Source organism: Dipodomys merriami, unplaced genomic scaffold, assembly GCF_024711535.1.
Source record: "Dipodomys merriami isolate MVZ:Mamm:240054 unplaced genomic scaffold, mDipMer1.0.p SCAF_45, whole genome shotgun sequence".
NCBI classification, from domain to species: domain Eukaryota; kingdom Metazoa; phylum Chordata; class Mammalia; order Rodentia; family Heteromyidae; genus Dipodomys; species Dipodomys merriami.
The window spans coordinates 5,662,250-5,674,767 of NW_027206013.1; the positions used below are offsets into that span (position 1 = coordinate 5,662,250).

The following is a 12,518-nucleotide window of genomic DNA, read 5'->3' on the forward strand; positions in this document are numbered from 1 at the left end:
GAAGGCCTCACTGAGGAGATTCAGGAAAAAAGCTTTCAGAAACAGGTCAATACTCTTAGAAGGGAGAGATGTGTTGACAGAATCTAGTTTTTTCTTTGTCCATGAAATCTATTACTTCTTCATGGCTGGTTAGAGCTGTCTTCCCCCACTCCTGCTTGTTCTAGTGGTTAAACAAAAAGCTGGGCTCCATTTGTTTCTGCCATTAATCCTAGCTACTTAGGGGGCTGAGATCTGAAGATTGTGGTTCAAAGCCAGCCCCAGCAGGAAAGTCTATTATACTCATCTCCAATAAACTACCAAAAAGCAGAAGTGGAGCTGGGCTCAACTGGTAGAGCTTAAGCACAAAAGCTCAGGAACAGTGCCCAGGCCCTGAGTTATGAGTCCAACTGCTCCATATCTCTCCAAGAAAAATAAGAGTTCCATTGAGGAAAGGACTTTTTCCTGCTATCTATCTAAAACAGTGCATATGGTTTCCTCTCTCTTTTTGAAAAAGAGATGGAAATCTTTCATATGGGGAGTCTTTTGTCAGTAGAAATCAGGGACAGATTTTACTATTTCCATCTTCTTGTGGAAACAAGAGTTTTTGTTTTGTTTTTGTTTTTAGTTTTGGTTGCTGCTAGTAAAGAGAGGAAAAGGAAAACCATACTTGATGTTTTTGAGATTTCTTGCACACACATGTTGAAGAGCTTGGCCCTATTTAGTTTATGTGCTTCCTTACTTTGCTCTCTATTTGTCTGGAGATCTTGTTAAGATTCTTCTTTTTCTATACCTCAAGTAGAAGCCCTTTTCTGAATTTCCTCATGAAAGGATTGGCTAAAGCCTCTGAATCTTTGAAAAAGACAAAGTCCCTTTTCTCAAGGTGAAAGGAGCATTGTGACTGTCTCAGGGTCTGGTCATTATTGTGAATATTGTTACATGACACAGGCATGGCTGCTCTATGTTATTAACAGCTCCTTTGCATTGAAATTGAAGGGGAGACCTACAGTCTGGGGATTATTGGGGCACATGGTTTTCTGTTACGCTGTTTTCTTTGTTTAATTCCTTACCCCCAATTTTTTTTATTCCTTACTGTGTTTACATCCAGAAGTTTTGTTTGGGGGAGTGCTGAGTGACTCAAGTAAAAGTTGCTGCTTTGTCAGGGTTTGGTAGTATAAAATACTCAGAATAAAATTGAGAGCTGCATTGTTGCTCCTTCAGTAGTAGGTTTCTGATTTTATTTTCCATGTGTTTGGTTTTGGGGAGGATCTAAATGAACACTTCCAAATTACCTGAAAAGAAAAACTCCCTTTTTTTTTTTTTTTAAATGAGCAAAGTGTTCTTAAATTACCCCCAAATGCCCTTGTACTTACTGAGAAGATTAGTGTGAGCTCTCTAGAACTATTGTTGTTGGTGTCTGGAGGTGTTCTTTGATGAAATAAAGAGAAATATAAAAGTTACCCTTTGAGAGGCCTGGGGTTTAATGGGTGGTAAGACCCTTTGTCTATTTTACAAGGGAAAATCAAGCCTGGGAAAGTTCATTTAGCTTTCACTTAACACTTTGTAGGCTAGAGGACTAGTGAGTGGAGTCAGAAGAGTCAGAATAGAGACTGGCTGGGTGCTAGTGGCTCATGCCTGTAATCCTAGCTATTCAGGAGGCTGACATTTGAGGACATTGGTTCAAAGCCAGCCCGGGCAGGAAAGTTCTGTTAGACTCTTATCTCCAATAAACTACTCAGAAAACAGGAAGTGGTGCTGTGGCTTGGGTGATAGAGCACTAGCCTTGAGCCGAAGAGCTGAGAGACAGTACCCAGGCCCAGAGTTCAAACTCCACCAAAAAAAAAAAAAAAATTGAGACTCTGGCCTTCTCACTTGGAGACCAACCGTTTTTGCTTTTGAAACTGAGATATCTGCACATGACTTCTAACTTAAAAGGTTTCTTTTTTTTCTTTTTTTTCTTTTCTTTTTGTCAGTCATGGGCCTGAACTCTGAGTCTGGGCGCTGTCCCTCAGCTCTTCAGCTCAAGACTAGCACCCTACCACTTGAGCCACAGCACCACTTCCAGCTTTTTTCTGCTTATGTGGTGGTGAGGAATCCAACCCAGGGCCTCAAACATGGGAGGCAAGCACTCTCAGCCCCTGTTTTCTTCTTTCATTAGAGAAATCTTACTGTATAATTATATAAGCATTGCTACTCAGGAGGCTGAGATCTGAGGATCATGATTCAAAGCCAGCCCAGGCAGGAAAGTCCATGAGACTCTTATTTCCAGTAAACTACTGGAAAACTGGAAGTGGCGCTGTGGCTCAAGTGATAGAGCACTCGCCTTGAGCTGAAGAGCACAGGGACAGTGCCCAAGCCCAGAGTTCAAGCCCCACTGAGCCACCTTCCCAGCCCCAACATGCATAATATTTATTTATTTATTTATTTTTGTCCGTCATGGGGCTTGAACTCTGGACCTGGGTGCTGTCTTAGCTCTTCAGCTCAAGGCTAGTACCCTACTACTTGAGCCACAGCACTACTTCTGGCTTTTTCTGCTTATGTGGTGCTGAGGAATCCAACCCAGGACCTCATGAATGCAAGGCAAGAACTCTACCACTGAGCCACCTTCCCAGCCCTAACATGCGTAATTTATGTTCACTGTTTTTAATTTGTTTACATGTTTTTGTTTTTTTTTTTTGTGGTGCTGACAACCAAAGCCAGAACCTCACACTTGCTAGCCTAGCCCTCTACTACTGAGCTATACTCCCAATTCCAAACCCAGGGTTTGTTGTTTTTTGTTGTTTTCTTTTGTACAGTGTACAGATAAATATTTAGTGGTTTCATTCCCCCTACACTGTTAATACTTGTTTATAGAGTAACACTTTCCTCTGTGCATGTATCATATCTTTTATCAAAACAATCCTGATGTTGCTTTAGTTGAATAAATCAGGAAATTTTCTATATAGGAATGTTTCTCCATTATGAATTTTGATTATTCCCTTGCATTCAGAAGTGCAGGTTTTTTTTGTTTTTTTGTTTTGGTCCGGTCGTTGGGCATGAACTCTGGGCTTGGGCGCTATCCCTCAGCTCTTCAGCTCAAGGCTAGCGCCCTACCACTTGAGCCACAGCGCCACTTCCAGCTTTTTTCTTTTTGCTTATGTGGTGCTGAGGATTGAACCCAGGGCCTTATGCATGCAAGGCAAGCGCTTTACCACTGAGCCACCTTCCCAGCCCCAGAAGTGCAGGTTTTAAAGAACTTGAATGTCTTAAAACTGTTCTTCGTATATTCTATAGCACTGCCAATATTTTGATAGATGGTGATGTGAGCTAGCAAGCAAAGAATAATTTAATCTATTGCTGTAGGCCTGCATCTAAATATCACTTCCCCTCTGAGGGATCCAGCTGTTCTTGCTCAAAAACAGTGACCAGCTGTTCTGTAACTCATCTGCAGATTCTCCTCCGAAATTTAAGGACCTAGAGTTGGACTAGAAGAAAAAGGAGGTAATGTTTTGCTTCTGCAAGAAGTATGCCTAGTTTTACAGGTTGAAAATTCTTAGAGTTGTGTCTAACAGAGTATCAACAGATATACAAGATATTTTTTTCTTGGTTGTTGTTGCTTTGTGCCAGTAATGGTGCTTGAACTCAGGGCTTGGGTTTAGTCCCTGAGCTTTGTTTACTCAAGGCTGCTACTCTACCACTTGAGCCTTAGCTCCACTTCTGTCCTTTTGATGTTTATTTAATTGGAGCTAAGAATCTTAATAGCCTTCCAGCCCAGGCTGACTTTGAACCAGGATCCATTAGATCTCTTAGCCCCTTGAGTAGCTAGGATTACAGTTGAGAATCACTAGTGCCCAGCAGGTTTTTGTTCTTGAGACAGGGTCTCATGTAGTCCAGGGTAACCTTGAACTCAAGATCCATCTACTTCACCCTTTCAAATCTTTGGATTAAGTTTCCACTTTGGTCAATGCATATTTACAATTTAGATACAGAATTGGGAAAGGTAAAGTACTCCTTTCTCTGAAGAACATTTCACAGTTGTATGCAATTTTTTTACTGACTTCTCTCTCTTTGTTTTTTTCTTTTTTGGTGATGGGCCTCAGACATTCTAAACAAGTGTTGTACCCCTGAGCTATCCCCAACCCCTATACTAACTTATGATAAAGATGTGTATAGTTGGGCTGGGAAGTTGGTTCAGTGGTAGAGTGCTCACCTCCCATGCATGAGGCCCTGGGTTCAATTCCTCAGCATCACATAAGCAGAAAAAAGCTGGAAGTGGCACTGTGGCTTAAGTGGTAGGGCGCTAGCCTTGAGCTGAAGAGCTGAGAGACAGCACCCAGGCCCAGAGTTCAGGCCCAAGACCAACAACAACAACAAAAAAGATGTGTATAGTAAACATGTATTGCTTTGTGACCTTGGGTGGAGCAGTATTTGGAACAAAATCTTGAAGTAGAACAGTGAGAATGGAAATGAGTGGGGTTTACTAGGAGTCACTCTGGGGGCTGGGAAGGTGGCTCAGTGGTAGAGCGCTTGCCTTGCATGCCTGAGACCCTGGGTTCGATTCCTCAGCACCACATAAGCAAAAAGAAAAAAGCCGCAAGTGGCGCTGTGGCTCAAGTGGTAGAGCGCTAGCCTTGAGCTGAAGAGCTGAGGGACAGCGCCCAGGCCCAGAGTTCAGGCCCCATGACCGGACCCAAAACAAAACAAACAATACTAGGAATCAATCTGTGGGCTAAAAGTGCTAAAGCAAATGGAGATGGAAGATTAGTTGCAATTACATATGATAATTCAAATTTGAATTCTAGAAAAATATGCCAATGCTGAAAGAGACAAGATCAAGAATAATCATGTAGGTTCTGGGTGGTGATGATCAGTGCTAGAGCAGCATTTAGCATGCACTAGCCTCCTGAGTAGCTAGGCAGGAGCCACTAGCATACTTACCTCTTCTTATATCATGTTGGGCTGGGTGCTGGTGGCTCTGCCTGAAATCCCAGTTACTCAGGAGCCTGAGGTCGGAGGATTGCAGTTCAAAGCCAGCCAGGGCAGGAAAATCTGTGAGACTGTTACCTCCAATAAACCACCAGAAAACTGGAAATGGCATTGTGACTCAAATGGTAGAGCTAGCCTTGAGCTGAAGAGCTGAGGACCAGTGCCCAGGCCCAGAGTTCAAGCCCCACAACAAACCAAAAAGAAAAAAATCAGGTTGTTGGTTGGGTGGTTGTTGTTTTGTGCTAGTTCTTGGTCTCTCTTTGAGCTTCTTTTGCTCAAGGCTAGCATTCTTACCACTTGAGTCAGAACTCCACTTACTGATTTTTTTTGAGTAGTTTATTAGAGAAAAGAGTCCCACAGACTTTTCTACTCAAGCTGGCTTTGAATCCTGATCCTCATATTTCAACTTTCTGAGCAGCTAGGATTGCAGATATAAGTCACTGGCAGCCATCTTTATAAAGATACAATTCACATAGGCTGCAGGTAGTAGAACTCTTGTATAACATTCACAAAATCCTGGGTTCCTGGGTTTAATCTTCAACACTGTACTGGATAAATAAGATAGATCTATTTTATCTATCAACCTCTATGTATATATAAATTTACAACTTGCCAGTTAATACTGTAAAAGTCATTGGTCTTTGGAATAGTCATAGTTGTATAACCATCTTTATAATCAGTCATAGAACATTTTTATTATTCTGAAAAGAAATTTTGCAACCATTAACTTTTACCTCATTCTTCCAACACTCCAGTCTTAACAAGTACTAATCTACTTTGTTTTTGTTGTTGTTTTGTTATTTATTTATTTATTTTTGCCAGTTCTGGGTATTGAACTCAGGGCCTGGGGACAGGTCCTTGAGTTTTTTTATTTTTATTTTTGTGCCCAAGGCTAACACTCTACCATTTGAGCCACAGTATCACTTCTGGCCTTTTCTGTTTATGTGGTAATGAGGAAGTGAACCCAGGGCTTTATGCATGCTAGGCAAGCACTCTATCACTAAGCCACGTTCCCAGCCACTAAGCTGCTTTGTCTCTATACTTGCCAATTTTTGATATTTTAGATTAGTCACAGCCGATGCTCTTATCACTTGAGCCACATCTCCATTTTGTATAAATAGAATCTTATACACTTGTGACTGGCCTCTCACAGAGCAATTGATGAACAATTGTTTTTTGTTTTGTTTTTTTTTTTTTGCCATTGTGAGTGGTAATCTAAGAGCATTTGTGTACAGGTTTTGTTTTTTGTTTTTGTACTGATACTGGGTCTTGAACTCAGGTTCTAAATGCTGTCCCTAAGTTTTTGTGCTCAGGGCTAGCACTCTGCCACTCGAGTCACAACGCCACTTCCAGCTTTTTGGTGGTCAAGTGGAGGTAAGAGTCTCCTGTGGCTTTGAACCCTATCTCCAGATCTTAGCCTTCTGAGTAGCTAGGATTACAGGTTGGAGCCACCAGTGCCTGGTTATGTGCAGGTTTTTTGTGAGCATACTGTTTTTTGTATGCATATACGTACATATAGACTTGCTAGTTCATATTGTAATTGTGCTTAAAGGGACAGACTTGGACAGACTTTCTTTCTTTCTTTGATTTCAATGCTAGGGAATGAACCCAGGATCTTACAAGTTTTGTACATGCTAGGCAAGTGCTCTATTACTGAGCCATACCCCTTACTGCTGCCCAAAAGGTGAGATCAAGCAAATGAAGTCTGAGATGGGGGGGGGGGGGAGTGAAAAGTTAAGAATTGAAAACACCTGTTTCTCAGCATTGGGCATGGAAATAAGAGCTCTTGGACACAATGTATCAAGAGACCCAGGAAATCCATCCTCTAATTTGGTCTTATGTTTTGTTGTTAGACCTAATTATGTAACTCAGGCTGGCATAGCATTTGGGTCTTAACTGCCTCTTCGCTTTCTACATCAACAGGCCACCATGCCCTGCTTTTCTTTGCAATTTTTTTTTAATTGCCAGTCCTGGGACTTGAACTCAGGGGCTGGGCACTATCCCTAAACTTCTTTTGTTGAAGGGTAGCATTCTGTCACTTGAGCCACAGCGCCACTTCTGGTCTTTTCTTACTTTTTTCTTTATTTTTGTCGGTTGTGGGACTTGGGCACTGTCCCTCAACTCTTCAGTTCAAGGCTAGCGCTCTACCACTTGAGCCACAGCACCACTCCCGACTTTTTCTGCATATGTGGTGCTGAGGAATTGGACCCAGGGCCTCATGCATGCAAGGCAAGCACTCTATCATTGAGCCACCTTCCCAGCCCCACTTCTGGCCTTTTCTGTTTATGCAGTAGTTAGGAATCGAACCAACGGTTTCATGCATGTTAGGTAAGTGCTGTACCACTAAGCCACACTCCCAGCACTGCCAATATTTTTTTGACTCAGTTTTTTTTTCTCAGCTATTGCATGTTTTATAGATTTCATAGATAAGCAGTAGTCTGATTTCCTATAACTTACATTATTTAAATTTATAGTACAGGCTGCTGGTAGTTCACACCTGCAATCCTAGCTATTTGGGAGGCTGAGATTACAGTTCGAAGCCAGCTTGGGTAAGAAAGTCCATGAGACTCTTACTTCCAGTTAACCACCAGAAAACTAGAAATGGAGCTGTGGCTTAAAATGTTAGCATGCTAGGGGCTAGGAAGGTGGCTCAATGGTAGAGTGCTTGCCTTGCATTCATGAGGCCCTGGGTTCAATTACTCAGCACCACATAAGCAGGAAAAGCTGGAAGTGGTGCTGTGGATCAAGCGCTAGAGCACTATCCTTGAGCTGAAGAGCTGAGGGACAGTGCCCAGGCCTAGAGTTCAGGCCCCACAACTGGAAGAAAAAAAAAAGTGTTAGCATGTTAGCCTTCAGTACAATATCTCAGAGACAGTGCCCAGGCTCTGAGTTCAAGCCCCACAACAGACCAAAAAATAAATTAATTAATGGTGCGCAGGAGTGGGGGCATGGCTCAAGTTTTTTGTTTTTTTTTTGGATCCGGTCGTGGGGCCTGAACTCTGGGCCTAGGCGCTGTCCCTTAGCTCTTCAGCTCAAGGCTAGCACTCTACCACTTGAGCCACAGCGCCACTTCTGGCTTTTTTCTTTTTGCTTATGTGGTGCTAAGGAGTTGAACCCAGGGCCTCATGCATGCAAGGCAAGCGCTCTACCACTGGCCCCATGGCTCAAGTTTTAAAACATGAGGCCCTGAATTTCATAATTACCAAGACCACAAAAAATGCACGTGCACGCACATGCATACATACCCACACACAGTGCAGCTTTACCCTTTTGTATTTGGAATGAGTTACTTAAAATTTCTCTGCCCTTGCTTAGGATTAAGAAAATCATCAACATGTAAGTATCTTTTTGCTTATTTCAGTTTTTGGCTTGGCTGAGTCAAAGTAAATTCCTTTTTTTTTTTTTTGATCAGTCATGGGGCTTGAACTTTGGGCTTGGGTGCTGTCCTTGTGCTCTTCAGCTCAAGGCAAGCACTCTACCGCTTGAGCCACAGCACCACTTCTGGTTTTCTAGTGGTTTATTGGAGATAAGAGTCTCACAGAGTTTCTTGCCCGGGCTGGCTTTGAACTGCAATCCTCAAATCTCAGCCTCCTAAGTAGCTAGGATTACAGGCGTGAGCCACTGGTGTCTGGCAAATTCCTTTTCTTTTTCTTTTTCTTTTTCTTTTTTTTTTTTTTTTTTTTTTTGTGGCCAGTGCTGTGGCTTGAACTCAAGTCCTGGGCACTGTCCCTAAACTTCTTTTTGTTCAAGACTAGCATTCTACCACTTGAACCACAGCACTACTTCCAGCCTTCTGTTTATGTTGTACCGAGGAATCGAACCCAGGGCTTCATGCATACTAGGCAAGCACTCTACCCCTAAGCCACATTCCCAGCCCTGAGTGTGTGTATTTTGACTAGTTTGGTAATATAGTATTATACTGAGAGATAAACAGTTGAGCAAATACCCTCTGTAATATAGTAAAATCCCTCTGGACCTCTTCCTCTGTAGCATTTTAGGCAGGTCTCTTTGAACCTCCCCAGGTGCGGTTTCATGATCTATAACAGGAAGGTGCTAACTGCCCTACTTAGCTTGAGGTTATTCTGTGCATTAAATGATGCCTGTGAAAGCACTTGGGAAATCTCAGTATGCTAGGTAACAAACAGGAAGGATTCAGCTAAAGAGCTGGATTAGTAGTATCTTGTAGCTTGGGTAGATAAATCTCAGGTAGTTGGTAATAATAAAGGGATATAATTCCATTTTCTTCAAAGATGAAAACAGCCAGGTACCAGTGGCTCCCACCTGTTATTCTACCTACTCTTTTTTTTTTTTTTTTTTTTTTGGTCAGTCGTGGGGCCTGAATTCTGGGCCTGGGTGCTGTCCCTCAGCTCTCCAGCTCAAGGCTAGTGCTCTACCAGTTGAGCCACAGTGCCACTTCCGGCTTTTTCTGCTGAGGAATTGAACCCAGGGCCTTGTACATGCAAGGCAAGCACTCTACCACTGAGCCACCTTCCTAGCCCCTATCCTACCTACTCTTGAGACTGAGATCTGAGGATCACAGTTCAAAGCCAAGCTAACCCTGCCAGGAAAGTCCATGAGAGTCTTTATCTTCAATTAACTGCCCCCGAAAGCCAGAAGTAGAACTGTGGCTCATGTGGTAAAGTACTAGTCTTGAGCAAAGAAAGTTCAGGAATAGTGCCTGTGCCCTGAGTTGAAGCCGTAGGACCAGTACCAAAAAAAAGAGGAAAGATAAATTGTCATTCTTCAGGGTCCATCTATTTTCATTCAATGACTATTTTCTGAGTAAACTTGATACCAAATACCTATTCTGGGCTGTGGGGAACAAAGCAGAAAACTATCTTTATTTTCTAGTGTTTGTCAGATCTGTCCTTGATGCATATAGATCTTACTTTCATCTGTTTGCTGGTCCTTCAGATTTAAATTGAGAATTTTTTTCAGAAGGCAGTATCAAATTTAAGATTAGACATATTCTAATTAAAGGTAAAATAGGTATTTTTCCACAAATTCATAAACAGAACTTTTTGATGCCCATAATCTGGCATTTGAAGTCAAATTTATTTTCCTAATTTTAGCCATTGTGAACTGAGACAGCTTTCTTCTACCCTGTCAAGGCTTGTGTGTGTGTGTGTGTCTGTGTGTGTGTGTGTGTGTGTGTGTGTGTGTGTGTGTGTGTGTGTGTGTGTGTGTGTGTGTGTGTGAAAATACTGTACAGAGGGGTCACAATTACATGGGCAAGATAATGAGTACATTTCTTATCAATCATTGTAGCCTCCTCTTTTGTTTCCCCTTCCCATCCCTTCCCATCTTCCCCACTCCCCCCCACCTGTCAAGTTTTTAAACTTGTATCCCTTCCTTTGATTTGTGTCAGGATGAACGTTTGATATAAAAGACTTGACTCCATAATCTCCGTCTGCCCTAATGCTGTCATCTGGAATAGAGACTCAGCGGGTTCCACTTGATTCCTCCATGTCTGCTGTGGTACAGGAATTTTACTCTGAACTTCCCGTAAGTGTTTCCACAGAGCTTCTTGCTGAGCCAAGTGTGATTCCAGATGTAAAAGCTGGAGCCTCAAGCTTTCTTATAAGTCAGAGTAGGGTTTGTCCCTGGAGCTATCGGGGACCCATTCAAAAAGTTCTTGTGAGGAAACCACTGATAGTTTGGATGATGAGGGCAGTCCTGGGTGGTGTAGGCCAATGAACTCCACAGCAAGAGATTCTATGGCTTCCAAGATCTTTTTTTTTTTTTTTTTGGTCAGTCTTGGGGTCTGAACTCTGGGCCTGGGCGCTGTCCCTCAGCTCTTTAGCTAGTGCTTTACCACTGGAGCCACAGTGCCATTTCCGGCTTTTTCTGCTTTTGTGTGGTGCTGAGGAATTGAACCCAGGGCCTCATGCATGCAAGGCAAACACTCTACCTGAGCCACCTTCCCAGCCCCGCTTCTAGGATCTTGGATAGAGAAGAGAAAGCCAAAAGCATGGAGCATGGTCCTCAGAGATCAAGGGGACCAAGTAGAAGTTACCAGAGACCCCTGTGAGGGAGCACAGGAAGACTCATGCCAACGTTCCCCAACTGCTGAAGAAAAGATCAGCCTAAGGCAGCTAAGAGATGAGATCTTGATCCAGATGAGTTCAGTATGGATGGCCACTGGGCAGACAAAATATTTAGGCTAACAGGTGGTTTATGACTTATTCTTAATACATTTCCAAAACTTTTTTTTTTTTTTTTCCAGTCGTGGAGCTTGAACTCTGGTCCTGTGTGCTGTCCCAGCTCAAGGCTAGTGCTCTACCACTTGAGCCACAGCGCCACTTCTGGTTTTCTGGTGGTTTATTGGAGCTAAGAGTCTTATGGATTTTCCTGCGTGGGCTGGCTTTGAACTGTGATTCTCAGATCTCAGCTTCCTGAGTAGCTAAGATTACAGGTGTGAGCTACTGGCACCAGGCTATCCATTTCCTGAAGTTCATATCAAGAAATAATAATATGATCAAAGAGGCTTATCGGCATATTATGCCTTTGTGTTCCTCCCCTAGCGAGTATCCTTTGAACTCACCAAAATATTGTTTCATTGTTTTTTTTTTTAACTGAAAATACTGTACAAGGGGTTAAAATTACATGAGCAAGGTAATTAGTACATTTCTTCTCAAGCACTGTTGCCTCCTCCTTTGTTTCCCCTTACCATCCCTTTTGTTGTTATTGTTGTTGTTGTTGTTGCCAGTCCTGGGTTTGAACTCAGGGCCTGGGCACTGTTCCTGAGCTGCTTTTGCTCCAGGCTAACACTCTACAACTTAAGCCACAGCACCACTTCTGGCTTTTTCTGTGTATATGGTACTAAGGAATTGAACCCAGGGCTTCATGCATGCTAGGCAAGCACTCTACCATTAAGGTACCTTCCCAGCTATAAACATTATTTTTTAATACTAACATATTTTGATGATCTTTTTTAAAATTTTATTTATTGTAAAAATAATGTACAGAAGGGTTACAGTTACATGAATAAGGTAATGAATACATTTCCTGTTCAGTGTTGTTACCTCCTCCTTTGTTTATTCCTATTTTGATGATCTTAAAAGCATTTGTGTTACATTGGATACTTAAAGAGAGGAAGTGATTTTATCTAGTTGTTTTTTATTTTCTTTCTTTCTTTTTCTTTTTTACCAGTCCTGGGGCTCCAAAGCTGGGGTCTGGGCACTGTCCCTTTTTGCGCACAGCTAGCACTCTACCACCTGAGCCACAGTGCCATTTCTGGCTTTTTCTGTGATTAATTGGAGATGAGTCTCAGCGACTTTCCTTGCCTGGCTGGCTTCCAACCGGGATCCTTAGATCTTAGCCTCCTGAGTAGCTTTATAGGATTATAGACATGAATCACTGGTACTCAGCATCAAGTTCATATATTTTGACTCTTCATGTTTAGTGAAACAGTCTAAACTCTAAATTCATTTTAATCATGTTTGAGTACACAGTCCTAGTTACATTACATGGTGTGACAATCACCCATCTCCAGAATGAAACTTTACCTACTAAGTAATAACTTCTCCCTCCCCTCTCCATGTCCCTAACAACTGCCATTCTACTTTCTGCCTGGG

At 42.4% G+C, this 12,518-nt stretch overlaps 1 protein-coding gene across 4 annotated transcripts in view; it reads left to right on the forward strand.

The window, feature by feature from the left end:
- Prr14l (proline rich 14 like) overlaps positions 1-12,518 on the forward strand; it is a 55,834-nt gene that overhangs the window by 1,192 nt on the left and 42,124 nt on the right. For all 4 annotated transcript variants that reach the window (XM_069994472.1, XM_069994474.1, XM_069994476.1 and 1 more), the window contains exon 2: positions 10,310-10,446. In XM_069994472.1, the coding sequence (XP_069850573.1) occupies positions 10,360-10,446 (87 nt within the window). In that variant the 5' untranslated portion in view covers positions 10,310-10,359. The remainder of the gene's footprint in view (positions 1-10,309; positions 10,447-12,518) is intronic.